The sequence below is a fragment of the Agelaius phoeniceus genome, chromosome 19, assembly GCF_051311805.1.
Source record: "Agelaius phoeniceus isolate bAgePho1 chromosome 19, bAgePho1.hap1, whole genome shotgun sequence".
In the NCBI taxonomy this organism is placed as follows: Eukaryota; Metazoa; Chordata; class Aves; order Passeriformes; family Icteridae; genus Agelaius; species Agelaius phoeniceus.
The window spans coordinates 8,548,816-8,575,044 of NC_135283.1; the positions used below are offsets into that span (position 1 = coordinate 8,548,816).

At 37.3% G+C, this 26,229-nt stretch overlaps 1 protein-coding gene across 4 annotated transcripts in view; it reads left to right on the plus strand.

Annotated features, from left to right (window-relative positions):
* Positions 1–26,229, plus strand: part of STXBP4 (syntaxin binding protein 4) — a 79,527-nt gene that overhangs the window by 25,443 nt on the left and 27,855 nt on the right. For all 4 annotated transcript variants that reach the window (XM_077188314.1, XM_077188315.1, XM_077188313.1 and 1 more), the window contains 5 exons: positions 5,150–5,326; positions 7,555–7,671; positions 8,184–8,233; positions 9,360–9,490; positions 26,077–26,134. In XM_077188314.1, the coding sequence (XP_077044429.1) occupies positions 5,150–5,326; positions 7,555–7,671; positions 8,184–8,233; positions 9,360–9,490; positions 26,077–26,134 (533 nt within the window). The remainder of the gene's footprint in view (positions 1–5,149; positions 5,327–7,554; positions 7,672–8,183; positions 8,234–9,359; positions 9,491–26,076; positions 26,135–26,229) is intronic.

Genomic DNA, 26,229 nt, shown 5'->3' on the forward strand with positions numbered 1-26,229 from the left:
CATAGCCTGGATTCAAACCCAAGGAAATTTCCTGTTCCCTCTTCCTCCTGAACACCCTGTCAGCTTTTCCTTCTAGTGAGCTGGCTGCTTTCCTTCCCTCCTGCACTGCTGCACCTGTTCTTTGTGGGTTTCTCATGTCACATGTCATGTACAAATGCAAGATAAAGTTTGAAAATCCCCTCTATTAAGATTAGTTTTATATCTTGCTCCTAAGATTCATTGAACACCTTCATTGTTACCTATATTCCTTGAATATACGAGAGCTTGCTTGGAAGCATTTTCCATTAGTATTGTGTTGTTTCCTTCTGTACACTGTGGGAAATAAATTGGGTTATCCACTGGATATAATTTACTTGGAAGATGGTTCCAGTAATGCACTTGAACTCCCATTCTCTAATGGGTTGACTGTGTTGTTCTAGACCAGAACACTTGTTCAGTGTTATTAGTCCAGACTAAAGCTGGTACAGAGTACAATCCCCAATACAAACCTGCTTTTCCTGGGAAGGCAGCCTTGGACAGGGCTGGTTTAAGATGTTTTAAGTGGCAGCAGTGCTCATTTGCCACCACTCGAGGTCCTCCCACTTTTATTTTTCTCAGGTACTGTCGTGTGGTGGTGAGATTCAATTTTCCCCTGCAAACCTCTCAGGGATAAATACTGATTTTGTTGAAGGCATTGAAAGGGTTCCATGTAGTGAAGTGAAAGAGAAATACTAAATTATATATAATTATAGCATTGATCTATTTTAAAAGATAAAAGTGGGCTTTTAATGGACATTTTCTCCTGTTTATATTTGGTGCATGTTCAAGTTTTTTATATATATTATTATATATATATTTCTGTTGTTTAAAAACAATATTGGCACTGAGATTCATAGTGATAAGTTTTTTTAAAAATAGGCTACTTATAGTACAAGTTGCCATTTAACTTATGATGTGCATTCCTGCTTGAGCTGGTTAGTGAAAGGAGTTAATAAGTACATTATTGAACCCTAATGGCCTGATTAAAAGTAACAAACAACCAAAATAAACAAAAAACCCAATTTAAGGCTGTGCTTAAGGTCTTCTGACTTTAGCATAATTTAAACATTTTTTTAAATGACTGCTTTCCTGAAAAAACAACGTTTTAAATGAGGATTTAGGTTACCAATCGTATATTGAGGTATATTTTGTGGTATTTCTCTTTTCTACTAATTGTTAATTGCAGAGATTACAGATTAATTAAGACAGGGGTACAAATATTCTGGTTAATGAACATGCTTTGTTAGTACCAATTCATTAAACAGTGCTTGACTCAGTAATGAACAGCATGAATAAACTCTTAAAATTAGAAATGCTGCTAACCTTGCTGTGAGGTAGTAATTATTTTCTAATATTGGTATGATACAATTAAAATCCATTAATTGATCTATTTTTGCTTTGAAGTTGTGATATAGCACTATATCTTTGGGGCTTCCTTGAAATCATATGTAAGCTGAAATTGGCTCAAAACACAGAAAGGCATTTCTGAGTACCTGAAGTCTTGCCAAGAGCACGAATGTGAAATCTGTAATGATGTCTTCTGTCTTCCTGGAGGAGTTGGGCTGGATCCTGTGCTGCCTGAGAGTCCTGGCTATTTCAGCCTGAATGATCCCTTCTGTACTACAGCATTTTCTGGGCAGTTTCTGTCACCTGGAGCACTCAGCTAAACATAGGAAATGGGAAAGGTTATGAAGATAAGACACTGTTTGTGGTATCCCAAACTCCTGGACTTGGTTCAAAGTGCTGAGATTTGCAACTCTGTGGTTGTTTTCTCTGAGGGGAAAATAGGGGCTTTGAATGACTGCTATTTTGGGAGCAGTATCTAATCTATTTCACCCTGCCTGAAAGAAGTGTTTGGTTTATTTCATTAGGTTTTTTTATTTTAATACATAGTAAAGATATTCAAACTTCTTGTAAAGGATGATTTCAATATACAATTTTTGTAGAATTAATCAACAAGCACAATTGATTTGTAACTACAATTTTCACATAGTTTAAAAGAATATCTTAGTTTAGGTGTTTGTGGTGGCTGGAATAAAACTTGGATAAAACCTTCTTAAGCATGAATTTATCCAAGGAAGAAATAGAACCTGGCTTAGGAAGAAACCTGTACCTTGAAATTGCTTTTTTAAGGATTCAGCTTCTCTCCTCCAGCTGTTAGTTCCTTATTGGTTGTAGTGGCTTCTTACCAGATCAGGACAATGGGTCCCAAGAGGTGTTTATATAAATGAAATATTAGCAGCTGCAGATCCCTACCTGTTGTGTCTTAGAATCCTAGATTGGTTTGGGTTGGAAAGGACCTTAAAGCTCATCTCATTCCACCCCCCTGCCATGGAGAGGAGCTCCCTCCACTATCCCAGCTTGCTCCAAGCCCTGTCTAGCCTGGCCTTGGACACTTTTTCATACATATGAGTGGGACAAGAGGTTGTGTTGCTGAAGTGAGTATTACCCATCAATTCTTCACTGGTGGGGCCCCCTTACTTGCCAGGTGAGAGAACCCACTGTGTGCCCACAGTGCCAATTCCAGTAACTGGAGAATGGAAAAACCGGATGGAATCATTTCCCTTTGTGCCCCTCTGCTCCAGCAAACAGCTCTGGTGTGTCAGACAATTTTACTGATTCAGTTGTAGTGTGTGTAATTGTTTCATTGTAATGTAAGAAGCCATTGTTCCTTAATTATTCCTTTAGGTCTTTCACTGGTGAAATCTGGTCATACTTAGTCTGCTATTACAGAGAAATTAATATTCAACAACTGGGGTTCTGAAAAAACAATGGAGGAGTAAAGGCAATTCTGGATTATCAGAGATTAAACCTTTATCTCAAGGATGTCTTCTTTCAAAATGAAGACCTCCCTTTTCATAATAGCAATTTTCTCTTCACTTTCCTCATGTAGGTTTATTTAAATAATTCCTAAGTGTGGGTTTTTAAGATGCCACCCTTTCTCAAGGCCTCTGTGTTCATTTATATTAGTCAAATTTAACGTCAGAGCATCTTTTCACTTTTGTCTCCAAGAATCTTTTTCCCACCTCCAGCCTGGTTCCCAAGGATGCCTTTGCTGCTGAAGGTTCCCAACTCATCCTCTGTAGCAGCAGGGCCCAGCTCTTCTTGCTGCTGACTCATTTTGATTCTTACATTGGCAAGAAAGTGCCCTCCCCAAAGGCAGTAATTTGACCTCTACTTCTGTAGGTTGATAACTTCTTAGAAGTCCCTGTGCTCCCTGAATTGTTTCTAGGAAAAAGGAGTGCCAGGAGCAGCTTGCAGGAGGGGTGGGGTGATTGCTGTGGTTCAGGGAGTGTGAGCAGTGATGACCCTCACACTGCTCTTAGTGCTATAAACACACAACTGTGACACCAATGTGAGGAAAAATACACACAGAGCAATAAGCCTGGGATGAGTCTGTGCTTCCAGGTGCAGCTGGTCCTTGTGTAGTTCACCTAAATGCTTCCCAAGGAAAAAGAAAATCATACTACTTGCTGTCAAATTAAAGGTCACTTAAATGGATCTCTTAGTGCTTGTGCCCTGTAACAGAAACCTCTAAATTATGCAACACCAATGTCACCTGTGTTCACTAATGGTGTTGCTGTTCTACATGTGTGGTTACTTCCACTGCTCTCTTTTCTGACAGAGCAGGATGTCCCTGGCCATTGTCCAAATTGGTATTATATTGCAAAGATGAGGAAGATGATGTACTGGTTTTATGTCACTGAGATTAACCGATTTGTGGCCCAGAATATATTGTCTATTAAGACTAACAGTGTAGAGGTTAAAAGTCATATGAAGCTGAGATCAGTAGAGCATTTTACAGAAAGAACATTATCACAAAATATAGGAAAACCTAACTTGAAGGATGTTGATTGTACAGGACAAATGCTTCTATGTTAGGAAAGAATTAAATCTGAATTTTTAAGTTTAACTGACCTCTCTAGACATTTCTGTAACGACACCTTTTATATGCAATTGCTTCCACAAAACAGGAAGGTCTGGTCATCTAGGTTTTTTAGAAACAGCAATTTCAAACCTATCTTCTAGAAGGTTATTTCCTCCCCATGGTCAAGAGTCATAGTGTGTTTCTCTTCCATGGGAGGAGAAACATCCACCTGTTTTCCCTCTAGTTCCGTTCCCAACCAGGATATAATTATAATTTTAAGATGTAATAGGTAGACCAGGAATAGAACATTCACCTAAGTATCATTAACTGAGCAACTTCTACAAAAAACTTCTAGCTCTGTTAATTTGTGTATTCAAATCTGATAACTTTAATTATTCATAAAATTGATATAAAGTGACTTTTCCTACAGATTAATTAATAGCTGAGGGAAAAGATGGTTCAGTGATTTTGGTGCCAGTGAGCCTGTCCATTTTGGTGAGCAGTTTGTTTGTTTTATTCCTAGATGAGTGTAAACAAACTCCATTGTACAGGCCTTTAGTTTGGCTTTCTAATTTACTAATCAGTTAATTTCAATTAATATTCAGTCCTAAAAGGAACTGAGCAATATCTTTCTTCAAATGAGATTTTGCAACATTTAGGGATTACATTAGTTGAATTAAAAGCTAACAGTTTCTGATTTTCTGTTTTCTGTACATTATATATATATATATATATAAATATAAGTTTGATCTATCACTCTTCTGTGATAATCCAGGCTGTAAGGAAAATAATAGGACCAGGAAAGAGGACAGAAAAATATATTTTTTTAAAAAGCAGTGATTCTGAAGAGTGTGGACTGAATTACTTGCATTAAAAGTCCATCTACATGATGTGTGAGCTGTGACTAGTGTGTGAATTCATGCAATAAAAATAAAATGAAGTAACATCTCACTAAGGTACTTTTTTGGTGTGAAAGCAATGGGGCAGATCAACAGTATCTGGTGCATTTCAAGAAAACATTTCATTCAAGTCGATTTTCAGTAGTTATAGAACTTGTTATTTAATTTATTAGGAAAATTATGTCTCTGTACATACCTGGTTTTCATTTGCACATCATAATGTCAAAAATTAGCCATTGAACCCTCTAACCATGAACACTAACAGGTAGCCCTGATGCCAACTGCAGAAGTTGTGAGCTAAATCTGCTCTTTTTTTTTTGGTAGCTGGAGTTGTAACTTCTGCCCTGAATTATATAATCTGCAGGAAGCCAAGGCAGCTGTGGAGGAGACAAGAGCCCTGCGCAGCAGAATTCACCTTGCAGAGGCTGCTCAGAGGCAGGCCCGGGGAATGGAGCTGGACTATGAGGAGGTGATTCGCCTCTTAGAGGCTGAAATTGGAGAACTGAAGGCTCAGCTCACTGAGCATTCTGGCCAAAATAAAGTAAGCAAAGCCTGTCAGAGTTACCATGGTTTCCTTGCTGTTGTCATGTATCTGGTTTTCATTTTCTTTTCATCTGCTTTTCTAAAGTAGGTCACTGTTTGTCTTTTATTATTCAATAACTGGGATGATGTGGATTGAAGAGGGTAATGTGAAGTGTACAAGGCTTCCTTTATCCAGACATCTTTGGGCTGAAAAAATAGGAGTTCTTAGTATATGTGGGTTATAGGTCAGAATGGCACATCTCAAGCATTAAGCATGGAATAGTTTCTGGGCTGCAGATATATTGTCTTTAAAGAGTACACCTTGCATATAATTTTATGCTTTTGTACTCATGTGAAAATGGCCTTCAGGTTTATGTTTCTGTTAGGCAAATAACAACCATGTAAAGTCCAGTCATGTTCCAAAGTAAATTTAGATGTAATCAAGGTAATCATTTGAATGCTACTAATCCTGCAAAAAAAAAAAAATTTAACCTCATATTTTAAGTCTGCTTCACTACTTCATCTCCAGCAAGGCATTTCAGAACAGGCTAAGAAATAAAATATTTGATGCACTTCAAAAATTTTTTCATAACTCCTGACCTGTGTTTTTGACACAGTTTTAACAAGTACAAGCAGGTTGGCATTTGTGAGGTTACCTTGTTTTTCTCATGAAAAATGAATGTGCATATGACCTGGTGAAGAAAACCCACTGAAATGTTGCCTTGTTTCATCCTGAGAATTAATTTAATATTTCAAGACATTAGAAAGTAAAGTCAAGCTCTGGGGTAAACAAGCTTGCAGAGAACAGCTTAGGAAGTCCCTGTGGCTCCCAGGAGGAATTCCAATTATCTGATTGTGAGTCATGAGGTAAATCACACCCTGGATGTATTTTCTGAACATCTGGGTGAGATGCTCCATCTTTTATGTCAGGTGTTCTTGCATCTAGACCCTAGAAAACTGTTTTCCAGGACTTCTATAAATACCCAAATTTTAAGAAATTCATACAGTGTGGGTTGCTTTCCTGGAGGTTTGTTCCAGAGATTCTAACTTGAGTTCCTGAAATTCTGACTGAGTACTACAATATCTGTGTGGAGATTTCAATGTCTGCATTTCTTATCCAAAAGAAGCAGTATCAAATAGGTCCCAACTCCATTTTATAGCCTTTTGTCCCCATCCTGCTGTAAAAGGGGAGTCAGTTACAGGAGCCAAGTTTTAGGCAGGGTCACACCTGGTTTTTTTCTTTAATGCATGAGTAATCTCCCCCTAAAACACATTCACTAAATGGAGTATAACGTATGTTGAGGCATAAATAAAAATCAGATTGGTCCCTCTCACTTTTTTAGTATGAAAGAGTGAGTTCTTTCACCAGCTTCTTCTCCAGAGTTTACAGTGAAATTACCAAAAAAAGGTGTTTGAATCAACAGATTCTTTGATATTCAGGGGGATGATGATTCTGCTGCTTTGTACAAATTATTTGCTTCCAGTGAAGTTAGTAAGTGGGGTTTGGTGATTATTTTGTAAGGATTTTAGAGTAGGTTTAGGCTTTCAGAATGATCACCTGCAGTGTGATGAAAAAGTTTATTTTTAACTACAGTGCTTTTTCTGTATTTTGGAGAGATCTTTCTAGATCTTGTGTCCAGCAGACAGCTGTGCTAAACAGAACATGCCCAGGTACACGTGAGGACTTTACTCGTGGTCCTGTCACCCGAACAGTGCCAGGAACTCTAATGAAACCCAGAGCCTCCAGAGCTGGATCTAACAGGGCTCACATCTTCTGTACTGAAGGAAGGAAGGATGCATAACACTGATCAATAGGTTATACAAGTGCATGCAGAGACATCCTAGGGGGTAATTTCCTCCAAGATGTGCCATAATTACTGTGTTGGCCAACAGGTGTGGATGCAAACTAGGGGACTGAGTTTGTTCTGGCTCTTTACGCACCCTGCTGAGATACTGTCACCATTAGGTTGGTATTTTTGATCCATTTATCAGTCAGTTCAAACTCTCTTAATTTTCAGCCCTATTCCTGTTGTTATCTTTGAATTTTAATTTACCTTTCTATCATTTGCCAAAATATGTTGCAGTTTCGAGCTGATTTGCCAGCTGCTCAGATATTCCAGTTTTATGTTTTACAGAAATGTAGAAAAGAGCATGTTAAACATTCCAAACACTCTGTTCACACTATGTCTCTGTGTGAACCATGGGAGGAAAATTATTAGAATAAAAGCCTTAAAATACTTTTCCCAGGAGAGCATTCACGACTTGAGAAAGAGGGTTACAGTGCTTGACTGTCAGCTGCGGAAATCAGAGTCGGCCAGGAAGACCTTTGAGGTGGCCACTGAAAAATTGCTACAATTTGTAGAGGTAACTTTGCATTTAACAATATCTTATTTGGAAAAGGGTTTTGTTGATGTTTGTGAGGAATGAGTATAGTAAAATAGCTAGAAACCAGTTTGCAGAGATCCTTTCATTCCTAGACATACAGATGATGTGTAAGTGTGCAGATCCATCTAGAAGTTTACATAATCGTCAGGTTTTACTGTACTGCACAAATGAAAATGATCAGATAATTTTTTCCACCTAAACTCTCTCAATTTCTATTAAACTCCTCATAAGAAAAAGGCAGAAAAGCTGATAATGGATAATTCTTTAGCATGTTATGAAACAATGACAAAAAAAGGGATATGGTTATATTTACTTCATTTAAAGGGGTTATAATATTTTGGTTTTTACTTTTGCGCTTCTAGCTGGGGGAGACTAGATTCTTTAATTGCAAATCAAGTTCCCCACCCCCAAATAGAAGAACAAACTATAAGGTATTAACTTTTTGACTGTGTTGATTTATAAACTGTTAACTTCTTGACTATGACCAACAGGTTGTGCATGAAATACTTTCAGATAACTCTACTTCCTCAACAATTTTAAGGTAATGAAATGGCAATATTAATAGTGAAAAACTCTACTATTGTTTCCAAGTCTCAAAGAACTGCCTTGTGGCTAGTTTTTTCTATACTTTTGCTGTATAGTTCTGAGTGTCATTTTATTGAAGGAGAGGAAATGGCGTGAATTATAAATTAGGCTTTCAGGATACAGCTTCATTAAAAACCTCTGAATTAAATTAAAACAGTTAATAATTACATAGCTATGATTGTCTGGATGTTTCCATAAAGTAATTATAATGTACTAATGATTAGTTAAAATGCAAGGAACCTTAACAGTGGGTTATAATTTTTAATTTTTTTTTAGATTTTCCTAGGGGATTTTGCATCACAATGAATGCAGTAGCATATAAATAAATTGATAAAATGTATATCCATTTACATGTTGTTACTTTTCTTGTTTAAAAAGCTGCTGGGAATATTCAAGAAGATTTAAGCAGCCTTTAGTCCTTCAGAAAATTGCATGATTGTGGCTATATATCGCAGATAGCATTTCATTAATATTTATGTAACAGTAAAATTGTTCCGTCTCTTTCCTGCAGTTTTTTTTTCAATACAGCTCTCAAGAAAATTAAATGTATTTAAGTGAAGTGAACTGGAACTATATTTCAAAATACTTAGGTAGGCTCAGACCAACTAGGATATCGTAGATAATCAGTGAGATGCAGTTCCCATTGGCACTGCACACAAGAACGATGTTGTCTGTTTTATGAAGTTCACAGAATTTATTTTAGTGAATGGCTTAATTGTCAAATAGGAAGCCAAGGTGACAAACTGACTCACTAACAGCAGAGAAGATAAGAGTTGGGTCCCATGAAGCAGTATCCCTTCTTAAATGCTGGTATGAAAATTCCATTCAAGTTCCTTTCCTGACACCCTCTGAGTCCTTGATACTGCATTTTGAGTTCTGAATGTTATTTGAATTGAACTTTCCAAGTGCCTTCATTGTTCAGCCAGGACTGCTGCTGGGGCTAACTCACTGATTTGGGAGCATGAATCTTTTTTGTTCATACAGTGAGAACAAAACCACTTTAGAAAAACAAGTTTACCTTGTTAAAAGGAGCAGTTTCCTCTATCATATTACAAATAAACACTTATTTTTTATTATCTTAGTGACAGAAGAACGTTGTCCACTAAAGCACTTCTGGCTCGGCTGGGAAGGGTCGGACCTACTGTCACAGCAGCTCTTGCAGCAGAAGCCAGGGACCTTGCCAAGTCCATCCGTGCCATTTTGGAAGTGGATTGTGAGTGAGTGTGTCCATCTCTGTGTGCTTTGAAATCTGGTATCAGTTCATCAGCCAAGAAAATGGATAATTTCATTTAAAATTGGATGTGAACTGGCTGAATAAATCATTCCTAGCATGGAAGGACAGAGCAGGTTCAGTGTCAGCTCAGGCAGCATCTTCATCAAACTATAATTAGAATATAAAGTTATTCCAGAGTACATTTCTTCACAGGAAAACTTACAGCACAAAATTAATGCCAAAGTGAGGAATACGAAGATTACCAGAATCATGTAAAACTAGCAGAATTTCATTACTTTAATGCTCTGTTTTTCATACTGGAATATTTACAAAATGTTATTCTGCTGGATTTGCATGAACATGTATCAAAGTGTTTTAATGAAGATGTTGTTGCTGTAGGGAGTGAATGTAGGCAGCAGTTCCATTTGGAGATATCCATGTATGTCCTCAAGTCATGAACAGAAAGCTGTTCCCATTGGTGAAAATGATGGTAATTCATGATAGTGACTGTAATAAACTGCATCAGTTGAAAGTCTAAGAAACAGGTTTGAATTATCATATAATTCCTGGTTCAGATCATTGAAATGATTGTGTATTTTGATGGTATTTGCCTATAGTTGAGCAGGCAGTCAGTTCTACTCCAATTTTGATTTACAAAAAGGGAACAGAAATGGTATGTCACAGGAGGTTTTGGAAAGGTGGTTAATTATGGTTGTCCATAATTCTTGTATCAAAGGACTGTTCAGGAATTAATTTAGAAAGAGACTGAGAAAATGGTTGTTGAGAAAATAAGATATGAAAAATAGTTTTTTGATGTTATTTATGAAGCATTAATTTATTACTCATTCCATGGCAAAGAAAGCAAAATAAGAAGATAAAATTTGTTCAAAAGTGTCCAGAATATTAGAGTTAGCATTACTGGTGGAGTGAAAAGAATAACAGTGACCAGGAGAGAGATAATTGGTTTTCCACCAATGATAATCATAGTTCTGTCACACTGAATTGCTCTTATTACACTACACAGAAAATTGTGCAAAGAAAACTTTTGGTTTTAAATGCAGCTGAATTCTAACATGTGGTTATGTCAAACATAATAGGTAGAATACATGCTAGAAAGCTCTGGAGCTACAGCAGGGATCCATTTTATGAACCTGAGAATTAAAAATAGATCTGCAGAGAAGGATTTCAAGATTGAACGTCATCTTTCTGAGTTCATTCTGATTTGGAGAGCATTACAGATAGATTTGGGCTCTGACAAGCTTGGGTATGAGATTAAAGCTTTAAACCTCACTGGCTTTTTTCTCCCTCTCCCTCCAAAAGAAAGTAGCTAAGGCAAAGGAACTATGTAATAGCATTCTGTCTGCAGTGTTCTCTGCCAGCTTCTCACTAAATGTTTTCCATGTGATCTGAAGTTTTCTTGCAGATGAACTGTCATAGAAAGGGGGCTCTTGTGTATGTGGTATTTCATAAATGTCATCCATCAAAGAGAAAAGTGTATTAGAGACTACAGTGCAGACTGAAGGGTTTCCTTTTCCCAGGAAGGTGTCCACAGCATAATAATTGGTTATTGAATTCTTAGAGAGAGAACTGGAGTTAATATTTTTCAGGTTGCTCAGTGAATCAGAATGTCTGGCTGGGAAACCTCTGTGATACATTTTACCTTCTAAATAGAACTTCTCTTTCATTATTTGCTTCATTCTTGTAAATACGAAGTTAAGGAGCCCCAGCCAAAATTCCTCTTTGATTCATTTACAGTACATGTGAAACAAAGTCTGGGTGCCAGGAAAAGGTTGTAGAGTGTTTTTCCAACAGAAAACTGCTTCCTTTGTAAAAAAATCTTCCTTGACAACCAGGTCAAAATTATATATTTATAAGTTATCCGCACAAACTATCCCCTTCCTCTGTAATAGCTGACATTTTGCCTGAGGGAAGAGGCTTGAAGAAGTTCAGTGTATTCCTGAAAATCTTCAAGAACATGTTGCCTTGTGATACTGCTGCAGATCAGCTTTCAGCTCTGCAGGCTGAGTGACAGCTCTGTGAAGGCACTTTGGTGATTCTTCAGGCAAAGACTCTGGAAAAAGAACAACAGCTCGTTTTCCAGGGCTTACTGCTTCAGGATCCTCCGGACCTCAAAATGCAAATAATGAAGTAATAAACAGAATAATCAGGCTCATCCCTTGAAAGAGCCATTCTTCATCTTCTTTAAGGACTGTAAGCTCTTTTTAGAAACCAAGCCTTGAGAGGCCGTTCTGCTTTACAGAATGTGAGCATCTCCTGAAGACTTGAAATTACTTCCATCATACAGAGGATAATAATGCCTCAGTGAAGAACTGCAGCATTTAAAAGTAGTTGCTGCCTGCATTTAGTAGACCATATGGTGCAAATCATGCTACAAAGAATAGTGATAGCATTTTCTTCTTTTCTATTACAAATTTAGAAAAGGAATACACTGGGTACTGGGTAATGACCAAAATCTGATTAACCCTGGAACATACTTATCTCCTCATCAAAGAGCAGGCAATCAGCATTTTGAAATGGGCACTCATATAACACAGCTTTCAAGTATTTTGGCTGCTGATTTCCTCCCTCTGCCTCTGACACTTCTGTCCAAAAATACAATCTTGCTGTAATTGACACAATTCCAACCATCCACATCCAGGAAGTGCTCTGAAGCCAGGTTCTCCACTCAGTGGGAGCTCAAGCACTGAATTTTGAGCTATTTTATCCCATCACGTTCCCATAATTTGCTCTCAGCCTGGGATCTGACATGAGGCAATCATGCTGAAGTTCACTCAAATGATATCCAAATTAATACAGATTCCAAAACTCCTACTTAATTTACTCATATTGATCTTGCCAGTCACTATGCATTTGATTTTGAAGATCCTACAGGCAGAAGTTTCGTTGCCTGGATCTTATATTCATTTCCCTGAATGCTGACTAGATAAAAGAAGAGAATAGAAGCTGTGGCTGCTCAGCATCCATTAGTGCCTGTTCTCTTGATGGTTAAAATTGCTTTTGATTTTTGGGCAATGCCTTAGATCTTTGGCATTAAAAGCTGAAATATTGGATCTATCCATTTCTTCAGTTTAGGGATTTTTCAGCTACAATGTGTTCAAATGCCAAAACCATTCCATAGTCAGGAAAGTGTCAGTTATCCCTTCCTGTTCTTTTGACAGTGTGGGTGGAACTAAGCTATAGAGTAACAAGGCTTCACAAATAACTAAGCTGTAGCAAGGCTTCACAAATAACAATTTTGCTATTTTGAAAAGGGCCAGTATTATTAAGTATTCATATTTCTTTTGTTTGTTGCAGGCCTGGTGTGTTTGTCTATTACAACAGAATAAATGCTATTTATTTATACATTTATTATACATTATTTATTCATACATTTTGCTATTCTGTTCTTGAATCTTGTATTTTATGAACACAGCAGTGCTGTAACTTTGTGCAGGTAATTGGCTGTAGTTCATCAGCCAGAACATCAGCTGTTCCCCCTCCCATTTTTACCTTTTGCCTGTACATCAAAATCCAGCTGTTACTGTGGCATGGGCAGGCATGTCCTGTTAACTTCTGTTAGTTTGGCTCCTGATATTAAAGATGCTGTATCTTCTTGTATTTTTAGTATTAGGCAAAATTATTTCCTGCAAGGTCCAGTTTGTGGGAGGAGTGTGCATTGAGGGAATACCTCTGACATTCTTTCAGCTGATGAACTAGAACTGTACCTGTCCTTCCCCACTGGAAGAGCTGCCTGGGAAGAAGCAGCATAATGACAACTGAAGAGATAACTCTGTGTATTCATTGTTCTGGCAAGGCCATAAATATTTCAGTGAATTACTGAAATCAGAAATAGAAGAGCCCAGATAAATTATACAGAGTATATCCTGAACGCAGCTGTACAGCTCCCTTTTAATAGTTTTTGCTAGCAAAAAAATTAATATCACTGCTGTGTGCTTTAAAGGTAAAAAGCTTATATTGAGCAGCTAAACATTAGCTGAGACAGTACTTCTACTAGAAAATATTGATTTGGTGACATTAATATATATTATTCCTTTGAAACTTTTAACAACAACAGAAGAAGTGAGTTTTCCCAAAAGAAAATTTATCAACTGTTTTATTCAAAGGAAAATTTCACGGTTTTGCTAGTCCCTGGAGGTTGATTTTTGTTTTTCCTCCTAACAAAAATACTTGAAGGTAAGATAGTTTCATTTTTGTCAAAAGTAATATGATTAAGTTATTCAATGAACTTTTTGCTGTTGAATCTTATTTGAGTTGACATTAAAAAGAAAATACAGAAATCTCAGAATTACATTTTTTTAATTTTTACAATAAACATCAGTTATATCCAAGTTGAGAAGTAGATCTGTTTCACATTATATTACAGACCTTGTTAAATTTTCGCCTTCCTTTCAAAATCTGAATGTTTCATTAAAAATTTGATACCTTTTTTGCAACTCTTTAGATTCATTGCAAATCAGATCACAGGAAGAAACCCAAAGGTTTCTTTAATTTTTATGCAAGTACAACTTATGTACTTGCATAAAAATTAAAATTCAAAGTTGCATAACGAGGAAAATGGCTTCTGTAATCTTCAGGAAAAAAAATCCAATCATATTTAATATCATTTTACAAGGATGCAGTCAAGAATGCGAAAGCTTTTTTTTCTACATAACTGTTTACTTGCAGCAAGACTTTTAATTTTCTGGAAATCATTTAAATGTCCAATTTTGCCTGCTTGGTAAAAAAAAAATGAAGAGTTGTAATTCTGACAGGGTTCATAGAACTGTAATTTCAAAAAGAAAATCTGTCCAAGAATTTGAATATGTTTCATTGCAACAGAAAATAAATGTTGCAACTAAGAAATGTAATACTGTACAGTATTGAAAATAATTCAAATATAAATGAAATTGAGCGTGTAAAAAAATTAATTTGAAAAGGGAGGACTAAACCTCTGAGACAAGTCCATTCTCTCTCCAGTCAGTAAGTCTGATACAAACTGCTTTACTGACGTGATTCCTACACCTTGGTGAAAATTATTACCCCCATTTTAAAAAGGAATTTGAGTCATGAAGCAGCTGAGTTGTTCATTCATCAGTAAGAACAACAAAAACTCAAGGCTTTAACAAAAGTCTTCTAAATTTAATGCTTACATTTTTTTCTGATTAAGTGTCTTATTGATAGGAAATCCTGAAAGGAGCTTTTTTTTTTTTCCTTCCTGGACAGTATCTTACATTTACTAGAATTTTGTGTTACACTAGAGATGCTGTTCTCCAGCAGCCTTTGGTAACTGTCAGGTTTATTAGTGACTTGTAAAAGTTCTTTGCTTCTGGTTTATCATTACTGTGTGTGATGTTTATGCAGTGACTTTTCCTTGAACAAAAATACCTGGACTATGAAACACTGTCAGGGAGCACCTTTGCACTGTCCTGGAAATCTTCATTAGGAAAGGAATGACTGATGAGGAAGCACAGACAGCCATAGGCTCCCTTTCAGGTTTCTGAGAACATTTTACTGAGTTGGTTTCTTGCCTTCTTTATCATAATTGCTGCAGTTCAGTACTGTAGGTCTGATGCAAAGTTTCAGTGCTGTGTGCTGGATCCACATTAATTTTGTAATGCATGGTTATCCACATATTTTTTAGGTGATTTAGACTTACAGCTGTGGTTTCCAGGCTGTACTGGGTTATCAGCCACTGAGCTGCAAAAGTCTCATGACAGATTTACAGCTTGGCTGCAGAACCTGGACTCTTTTATATTCTTTTCAATTACAAGATTTATTATGATAATCTGGGAGAGGTTTTGATGTTGGGTGGTGATCTCTGACTCAAAAAAAAAAAAGAGGCTTCCAAGCTGTAAGCATCATCATTGATGAATACTAATATTAAAGTGCTTATCCGTACTTAAAAGCAGTGCATATAATGTTATGGAAATAAATTATGCCAGTGCAGCTAAATCAAGGCTAATAAAAAATATAACAGAAAAAAAAATTCAGAATAACCAGAAAAAAGAAAACAAGACCAAAAAAACCCCTTTTGCTGTTTTACCTTTCACTGGGGTTTTGTTGTTTTGTTTGGTTTTAGTGTTAATGTTGGGGTGTGAATACAAGTGCTGTCTGATGAGCCTTGAAAACATTCTCTAAACCCTGTTTCTCTGGCCAGGATTGCCTTGGGTTTACAAGAAATACTTTAAAGGAGACAAGAGAGGAGTTTTTGGTGCATAATATAATTAAAATGTATCGCCTCCATGAACACAAGACATAAAAACGCCTTGCAAATGGGAAGCAGAACAAATGTCTGCATATAATGTAAATTACACAAAAGTGTAGAAAAGTAGCACTCAGTAGTTTGCCAACAAGGCATCAGAAAAGATTTAGCTGGGAAGGACCTGCAGCAATTAGACCGTGCATCTGTGTGCCTCCAGCAACACAAATGATTTTTAGCTCAAACAAACAGGTATTTGTCTAGCATATCCCACTGCTTCTGGGGGCCAGCTATTGCTGTCCTTAATTATCTTTGCCACTAGATACCTTTTCCTTTGGCTTAAATCCTCCTCACTGTGGTTAAAGCCTGTTACTACTTGTCTTGACCCCACTACTTCCTCTTAGTGGCAGCATTTAAAATATTTGAAGACCATGTAGCATCTCCACCCTGTTTACTGTTCCCCCAAGTGAATGACACCAGTTTGGTGAATTTTTCTCTACACCACATCTCTCCTGGCCACTTCCTTACCTTTGCACTTCTCTGACTTCTCTCCAATTCATCAAAGTTATATTGAGTTCTGTACTTAAGAGCTTCCTGCAGGAGACAAAAATGGAATAACCTTGTTTGCTTTAATATGAACTCACATCATGTCCCAAATGGTGCTTCCTTTCCCCAGTAGCTCCATGTTACTGGTTCCTGTGAAGTTTGAATTTTCTTCTACTCCCAGAACCGAAGGCATTTGGGTGTGCCCTCTTCCCTCTGGGCAGCTGATTATCCACATCTTGAATACAAGACTTTGTTGTTGTCTTTATCCAGCTGCACCCTCTTTATTTCAGACATTTGATCCAGTCAGTCAAGCCCTTACAAAATTCTAATCTTGTTTTTCAATGGCATTTCAAAGAAAGGTCCTTTTACCAATGGGTTTTAAATCCTGAATTATCCCCAAACTCCCCTTCCTTGGGCTAAACCCACGTTTTGTTGAGTGTGAGTGAGGAATGACATTCTTTTCCACCTAACTGGCCTTACTTGGGGGTGTTGTTCCAGGGCCCAGGAACTAGACCCTGCTTATTTAATTTGGTGTCCGAGCATCAGAACATTACGGTAATTATGGACAAGCAGAGAAGCTAGATAAAAGCTGACACTAATAAGGACAGAATAATTTTAGACCTTGATCAAATCAGAAAATACATTTAAATATCAGTTATGAACAAGTTGCATGCTGATTTATTGGTGATTGAGTATGCATGTTAATCCTCATGTTTCACAGCAAGGAAAAACACCATTCAGTGTCTAAAGCTTGTATTTCAAGACAGTTCTTTAATGTGACCTAGATTTCAGAACTCTGTTGTTGCTGCTAGAAAAGCAAATTATTCTCTCTCCATTCACTTACCTTTAATGAGAAAAGATGAGTCAGCTTTTGAATAGGCACTGCCTGTCCTGACTTTCAAATCAAAACATTTTAATAATGAAAAACAAGTGATATAATAATATCTTAAAATACAGATGACCTAACAAGATTAGTGCAGTCTCATTAGGATAATTTCCAGCATTTTTAATCTCTGAAAAAAAAAACTTCATTAAAAGTCTACGGACTTGTTTCATTCAGACTGTGACCCCTCTATGAAAAAATTAGTTGACTTTGTACCTCTTCCCATACAAGTTGTATTTGCTCTTGGTAACTATGGAGACTGAAATCAAAACTCTCCAGATTCAACAATTTTACTGGATGGTAAATACTTCCTAAACTGTCTCTCTATTAATTTCTGTTGACATAATGCTTAGAATTTTGATATATTAATCCTTCATTATAGCATGGTGTTTTGACATAAGGGAGGAAACAAACTGAAATTCTGTGGCACGGAAATGCAAATTGTTCCCAAGTTGGAGAAAATACCCAGGGGAGGCAGGAATTGGTCTCTGCCCCAGATCAGTGTCTGCAAGCCAGAAAATACCCTGGTGAGACAGGAATTTATCCTTGAGGGGTCAGTCCCAGATCCAAGTCTGACATCCTCCTGTTTGCACTGGCAGGGGCAGCTCAGATTCAGCCAGCTGCTTGTGGGCAGAGGTGGATACCCCAGTTCTCCCTGTGGGTCTGGGGTCAGCGAGCACCTGTGCCATCATTTAAGGTGACCAAAACCAAAGTGACCATTGCAGTGGAGCTGATCCAAAGCACTGTGTGTGCTTTTGGCAGGCAGTGCTGAGTTCCTTTTCTTTGAGCATCCTGAGAGATCTGGATTCATGCTGACAAGGGGAAGGGGGATGAGCAGCATTCCCTTTGTTGGGAATCAGTGTGTGCTGAAGCTGTCAGGGCTCATCTTGTCTCAGAGGGCTCGTAGGCTTTGCTGTCAGCTCCTGCAGTTGTCACATTTTTTCACTTCTCCTCAGTAGGTAGGAGTGAGAAGCTGAGGGCCAGCAGAGTTCCTCAGACATATACGGCACACAAGTGTGTTCATTTAAATGGAAAGAAGTACAAGGAAAGTTGATTGCCAAGAATGAGAGAGGAAGCTTTTTTAAAAGTGTGTTTTAAGGAGAATTTGCTAGAGGAAAACATAATTACTTAGTGCTTATAAAGGAGACCTAAAAGAGGTACAAAATGTATGTATGGCTCACACTAGATGTGTTACCTCATGGCATGAGGCATATGGATCATTAACTGGGAGTTAAGGAGGGAGATTTTTGCCTTGCATTAGTGATTGCTCTGGGTATTGTGTTTGGTAACAGAAATTTTCTTTTCACTGTAAATTTTACCTTTATACTTCAGGTAAAGTTCAGTATGCTAAATGGAGGCATTTTGTGATTTTTTTTTCCCCCTTCGGATTTATAACAAAAAAGGAAATCCATCTTAGATTTTAAGAACTTTTAACATTATTTCTAAAATGTTTAAAATTATTTCTAAAAACCCTTCTTTTACCTATGTGTAGCTGAAGGCTTTTTTATATCAGGCTAAAAGGATGTCTTGAGTTGATGTATTCTTACAATTCTTGCTTCAAAAGGAAAAAATATTACTTTGGTCAGTCCTTGCTGTGAGATGAGCTGAGCAGAGAGTGGTTCTGTCTCTCAATTGTAGGTGGTTCGTGCCAACCCCTTCTCCAGTTTAATTTCATCATCAGTGCAAAAAAAGTGAGATATTACTTAGCAAGAAAGGCATATCATGTAATACTATTGCTTTTTAAATCTCAGACAAATTCTGCTCAATTCCAATTTTAGGCAGTCATTTTAATTTGTTACCAATGAATGCTTTCTAATTAAACTTGCATTTAACGATCACATGCGTCAGTGAGCAATGGGAGCTGACAGTGATGGAAGGGGGTGGATAGCACAATAGATGCTGACAAGAGAAGTTGATCCAGTAAGGGAAGGAGATGGGTGAATTCCAGAACAGAGGAATCAAGGGAGCAAGAAAAGAAGGAAACTGGGGAAAAAGAAATTATTTCTTGGGACATACAGTGAAGTATTCCAGGCTATTCCTAATTACCTGGTTCTGGTGGTGAATGCTCTGTGTGCAGAGCCTTGAATTTCTGCAATAAGAATGGGTTATTCCAGGTTCTTTTTAATAATCTGAAAGTGGCTTGTACCAATTCAGAACAAGAATGTTCCCCAGAGAGTACTTCCATGAATTTAACTTTTTTTTAGTCTATATTGCATTGGTGTAAAATTCCCCAGTGCAGGACTGTTTCCCTAATTTAAGAATTAATGATGTGTTCCCTGTGTTCTCTTCAGCAGTTAGAGATTCATAGGTATAAACAAAATTAATTTCAATTTAATTTATGCAAATATTCCTCAAAAATTACTTTGTAACTTGCAGTGTATTCAGTCAGTATGGAAGCAATAATGCATTCTTGACTCATCCCAAGTGGACACCATCATGTTAACAGTCAATAGTGGGAAACTGCAAAAAAAAAGCTTGCAATTAATTCATAGAAAGGAATATTTTTTTAAAAAACTAGAAGGGGCTGAGAAAAATGTAATGGGGAACATGTGTTTACCATTTTTCAGCCTTAGCAGGGAGCAGTACCAGCCCTGTGATCCTCGGGTACTGCATTTCTCTCACTGTGTCACTAATTGAGACTTGGCTGTAGAAGCCTTTAACGTTAAAATAAAACAAAACATCTTTAACTTGGCAAACAAACAGATGGGAGCCACTGGAGGATATGGAACACTGCTATAATTTCTTTTTCTTTGCAGCCTTTTCTGTGAAAGAGGTGGATTTCTGCATTCTGCAGTTTTCTGATTTTTTCTGTGTCGCCTCCACCTTATCAACAGATTCTTGACCACAGTAAGCCAAATAATTTGGAGTGGTTGATCATTGCATCCTTTTGTATTTTCACTGGATGGCCAGTAGCATTTTAGAAAGAAGCAGTGTCGGTGAAAATTACAAAAATCAGCATCAAATAATCAGTATGTTAAATGCATTTTTAAAAGCAAATAGTAAGAGCCAGTGGATTATACAAAATCCAGTGTTTGGTCAGAAGAAGCTGGTCTGAAATCCCTTCCAGCTTCCACTATCCCTCACTTTTGAAGGTTTATGCTCTCCTGAGCTAATGCATTAACAAATATATTGCACCCATGACTGAAATGTTATAATACTGAGGGACAAGCAGCTTCATGGTATCTTGGCCTCCTCAAAATCCTTTTTTGAACATCTGACCGTCAAATGTGTGATGTGGAAAGACTTTGGAAGCCAGTTGATTAGAAGCATATTGAAATAAGCTTGGTTTTTTTGATCCAAGTTGCTAAAGAATTACTTTTTTTCCAAGAGGTAATTATTTTGTATTATTTTAACTACTACTAACCTCCTGCACAGATTAAAAGGAGCATCACTTCCCCTGTTTGCTCCTTATCTTGTTAAGCACCTAAGAGTTTTGTGAAAGTAGATAATTAGTCTCTCTGAAAAATATGTACTTCGGGGTTTTTTTTGTGTTGTATTTCCAATATTCAGCTTCTGAAAAGGTACAATTTTAAAGGTAATTCTTTATCCTTCTTAAAGATACAGCACAAACCTCATTGCTCAGGTGACTGTAGCTCTCACTCATTTCTGAAGAACTTCAAATTGAGCAGAGTTTCTTCTGACTTTGGATTTCCTTCCTTGTTAGGTAGGAGGGGAAAATGTCTGTAGTAATGTCTGACCACATGTGCTGTTTGAGGTCATTCTTATTTCCTTAAATTTTAGTCGGTTGACTGGTCATTGTTCATAAATTGCAATTGCTCTTGTATTCAAACTGTTTCTAATTAACTGTACCAAGCTTTTCACAGACAAGTATTAGAATAGAAGAAAGACATTTACAACAGTATGTCATTTCAGAATTACCAAAAGATCTAAAAGTTGTTCATGTAATCCTTCAGCATGAAACACAAGCTATTTAATAACTGCTCCTAAATTTTAAGTTGCAATTGTTTTAATCCAAGATTAATGAGTTTGCCAACATAGATGGGTCAATAAGTTATGATTAATAAGTAGTGGAAAAACACAAGCCCATCTTTCACCATGCCCTGAATGTCCAAAGTAAGACAAATACTATTCCTGAAGCCTGGTTTCTAGGAACAGACTGAAGGGACACAAGCCAATCTGCCAACCATAGTCCAAATCAGCAGAAGTTTCAGTTGCTACTATTTCCCAGATGTCTCTACTAGAAGACTACTGAGTCATCTTTGTTTTATTAGGTGACCAAAAACAAAAGAAAAAACCAATTTTTTTTTTAATGGAATTTGATATGTGAAAAAAAGGAATGGAATGTCCCCTCAGCAGAGTATTATTTATGAAAGGAAACATATTTGGTTTTGGGAAGGGCACTTGAAATGATCTAAAGTGACACACAAGCAAATGCCAGAAGTGCATATTCACTGCTGAAAGCTGTTTTCCTGAACCTGAGTGTTCATGATTTAATTCACAAAAAAAGCAGGAATATTACTGATTAAAAGCAGCTTATATTATTGATAGCCTCAAAAAATAAAAGTCCATTTTGTGCCTGCACCCTTCTGAACACTCAAGGGTGGTTCTTTCTCTGCCAATTTTTGCTTTAGTTGTGTCAAATTCCAAAAGTCACAGAGAGGAGTTCCTCTGCTCTCTCACACCATAATACCTCTTGTGTCATCTGGGATATTCCCATATTCTATTAGCACTCAGGAGACTAACATCAGGCAACTTAAAACCAACAAATCACACCTTCAACTTTCCATCCTCTTTGCATTGCTTAAATAGCTCAGAAGAGAAGAGCCAAAGGCACTGGGGATCTTAATTAACACCTTTGCCTTTATTATTGAACCCACTGGAGGAAGGTTTAAATGTTGAGAAGAGCTGAAATTGATGGCTATTGAAAAGAGATCAGAATTCAGAACCACATTTATCAAGTGACAGAGAAAACTGGTTTTAATGTCCTTTAGCAAATCTTCTGTATCAGAAACCCTTTTAGCAGGTAATTCCTGTTTCTTAAAAAAACCCATCATTTTTGAGACTCGATACTAAATACAAATAAATTATCAGGAGATAAATAAAGGCTATGAGCTGGCCCATAATCTAGTATGTAAACAAGACATGTACAACTGAAAAAGTCATAAAAGGATATGTAACAAAGACATCCTTGTTTCTTTCTTCATCAAAGAATGGTTCATTGTGATACATATGAACCATTACAATATGTGTACAATGTGGCTTTAGCATTGCAGGTAGATACCACATCCCTTAAACTCAATCTGGAATCAATCTGCTGACTGTTTACCTATAACAGGAAGGGAATCACAGCCAGAGACCCTTTTAATGGTGGATAACAGAGGTGTGAACAATGCTGGAAATCAGTTTGTGTTCCACGGGAAGAGCACTTGGGGTGAGATCAGCACCTGTGGGAGGCAGCTGTCCCCAAGCTCTCCTTCCAGGTTTATCAGTGCTGTTTGGTGCCTGCTGTAATGGAGGGAGGGTTTTAAACTCTGGCCCCAAAGCCAAAAGAAAGCACTTAAAGACATACTTATCTAGAAGCATCTAAATAGGGCAAATCTAGATAGAATCCTAGTGCACAGTGCATTCATTTTAGATATTCTTACTATAGGCTCTAAATATCTCATTTCCTTTGAGTAATTTTGTCAAAAATTAAGCAAAATAGAGCATTTATGGACTGCAGTATTTTGATGTCAGGATTGCAGTGGTTGACTCAACTGAATGTTCTGCTGTTGTATCTGCTTTAGTACTTTCATCTGCTGATCTCCACATATCTTTTGCTTTAATAATTTTTAATAATACTAGATTATTTAGGGGGGGAGAAAAAATCACCCAACTACATTATTGCAGTTTCTAGGTTTGATAACTGCCCAGGAGAATGAGGCTTTTCCCCTAATACCTGTATTTCCCCCTTTTTCCTTTAGAGATATGAGGGATCATGCCATGTGTGGTGTTGTTGAGGGAGAGCACACACATTCTCTCTTGGGAGCTGCAGGCAAATTCTTCCATGTCTGTCACTTCCTACAGGTTTATAATTCGGGCTGATGCTCAGTTCTTTTTTTTTCTGGGACCCACAGTGTCAGTGCTGGTGCAGGTTTTGTCCTGTCAAGCCAAGGAGGTGATAAAGATCGATGAGCTCCACACTTATCGGGGATCAGGAAGGTTCTGTTTGCCCGAGGGCTTCATTTCCTCTCAGCTTTATATAACTGCAGAGCAGTGGTTATCCCAGCTGGCAGCTCAGGGAAGGAGGAGCAGTCCCCAGGGACCCTGCCCGGCTGCAGCAGTGCTGGGACACAAACAACGGCAACTGGTTCTTTGGCTGTGTTTGTCACAGAGAATTACAGACATTTCTTTGGCATTAACCCTAATTAAATGCACATACTCAGAACAAAATGGTGGTAGGTTATTGTGTATTTTGACTAAAGTGCTCTCTCTCAGGAGACTGCTCTTCCTTTTGCATGCACAATTGCTTTTGCAATTTTACCTTTTCTTTACCTTGCAGAAGGTAAATAGTCACAAGTATTTGAATAGCAAGAAGCCCTCTATTTTCTGCTGAAATGAACTAGTTTTTAAATACTGTAAATCTGTGATTTCTTAAGATGATCTATGCCGACAACTGAAGCCAAATATATTATTTATGAAGATTCATCAAGGAGACTGTAGCAGTTCACACTAGAGATTATAAATATGCAGGAAATCTGAGATTGCTGGAGTTTATGTAGGCTAAATCTTGTATATTTCAGACTGTTTTTCTTGCTTTTTCTGCTCCTTTACCTCCCATTTACTCCAGGTGAGAGCTTAGCAGCCTTTCAAAGCAAGTCCTGGGACAAACAACAAATTTGACCCTGGAGGGTGTGAAAAAATAAAGCAGGAGGAAGTAGATCAACTTATGAATGATTCATGGAGACAGTGAGCTTGGAGGAAGTGGAGATGGTGTCTGGGGAAATACGATGCAAAATATGAGAGCTTCCTAGCTACCAGGGGAAATACAAGAAATAGAAGTACAAATCCGAAAGGGAAGGAAAGTAATAAAGAGAACAGCACTAAAAACCTAGTGGAGAGCAAGTAAAAAATTTGGAAAATAAAAGCATTAAAAAACCTATAGATGTAGGTGGAGTGTGGAAGCATACAAAGAATGGATAGGATACACAGTCTAATGTATACAAAGTCAAAAAGGCAAATAAAGCATTGGAGATATTTCCAGAGTTACATTTCTAGGTGACAAATGTATTCAGGGTATTTGAAAAGTGAAGTCTTCAGTGGGTAAGGGAAGAGTACAGAACAGCAGTTTATTGCTACCTATGTACAGCTCTTCATTTAGAAGAGGAAAAAAGGCCATCATTTTAATCAAATCACCAGTGGAAAAAAGTGCAATTATCACTGATAAATGAAACAGGTGATGTAGGGGATCTGTGTGAGTACAGAGCAGATCCTGGGCTTTCACTCATAATTGAGCAAATCTGTTGTCATTTATTTGGACATGCATGCTTCATGGAGGAAAAAGGAAAGGCCAGGGCAGATGGAAGCAATTGAGGGATGAATCCCATAGCCATTTAAATAATCAGAAAATTCCCATGCTGAATAAAGGTCCCATCTTTCATAGGAGAGGAAGGAAGAACCAGTGAGCATGTCTAGCATATTTATAGTTTAAACATCCTTTTCTTCTTCCCTTCATAATGGAGTCAGAGCCTGAGAGCTGCTATGCAGCAGCTACTTTGTGTTTAAAGGGAAGTAGCTGTGGATTGTTCTCTTTGAAAGGTAGTGGGTAGTGTGTTTTGAGGAACAGATTGTATAGATCTGTTCTAAACTGAAAATGGGAAAAAGCTTGATAAAGTGACTAATGGGGGTAAAACTGATAGGGGAAAAAAATTTAATCCAATGGGTTTTTTCTTTTCCAAGCTGTACTGACTGACCACAGTGCTGTTCTAGTTCTCAGTTCTCAAGTTCCCTTCCTGAGTTCTGGAGTTTTGGTTCCTTGTTGCTCCTCACTGGGTGCCTACAGGTGTAATTCCTTCCCAGGAGGTTTGTACCAGCTCCAGTGTGCCCAATCCTGATTCAGTGGCTGTAATGAGCTCTGTTTATACTGGAGAACTGAAGTTACCCCTTTCCAGACTTTTAAGAAGAACCACGCTAGGGACAAAGGTGTGACAACAGAAAAAAGTCAGCCTTTTAAAAAAGAAATTTAAAAAATAAACATGTGCACTTAGGGCAGTCCTTGGGAGGAGGCAGCTTTCAAAGCTCAGATGGTGCGTGCAGTCCAGCACATTTTCCAAATAAAAGTTTTAAACCAAAAGCAGGCTCACAGATGGTTCTAATGAGCTGGTCTTTGAGATACACTGGGACTTGAACAAAAATAGTTTAACTCCTAAGACACTAACATTTCGAGATGAGTTTCAGGCAAAACAATTCAAGAACAATTTATATTGCATATTTAAATTTTATGTATATTTCTAGTCTCAAAAAAACAGTTTTTCAGGACCTTGCACTTGCCATTATGTACTTTACAGTACAGTATCACAAAAGCAGGATCATTTTGACACAGAGACTGATGCTTCTTTCTCCAGCACTTTTCAGACCTTACAAAGAGTTAGTTTTGAACAAATAGTTATTAAAAACATAAAGATTTGCTAGGACAATTTAATTTTTAAAGGAATATAGAATAGTACCCTACTAGAAGTATTACTCATCATTCTAGTAATAGAAGTATCATTAAACGATACTTATCAAAAAGTATCATCTGTTAATAAATCATCAAAGCTAGTAGCTTTGTGGCACAGCAAGTATTTGTTAAACTGTATTGTTTATATTATTATCTGTTACAAAAATAGGAATTGATTTATAAACTTTTTATATTGTTTGAAATGACAGCATTGTAACTTACAGTATCTCAAAACTATGTTCTCTGTTTATGTCTCACTTGAGTTTTGAGAGACTTCTTATTTCTTTATCTCCTCTTAGGTCTGCCTTATGGATGGGAAGAAGCTTACACAGCTGATGGAATCAAATATTTTATCAAGTGAGTAGTTCTGGGGAAAACGGGTCAGAGTTGAAATAGAAACACATCAAGCTAAACATATTTTCAGTCCTAGAATTAATGGAAACATTTATTGC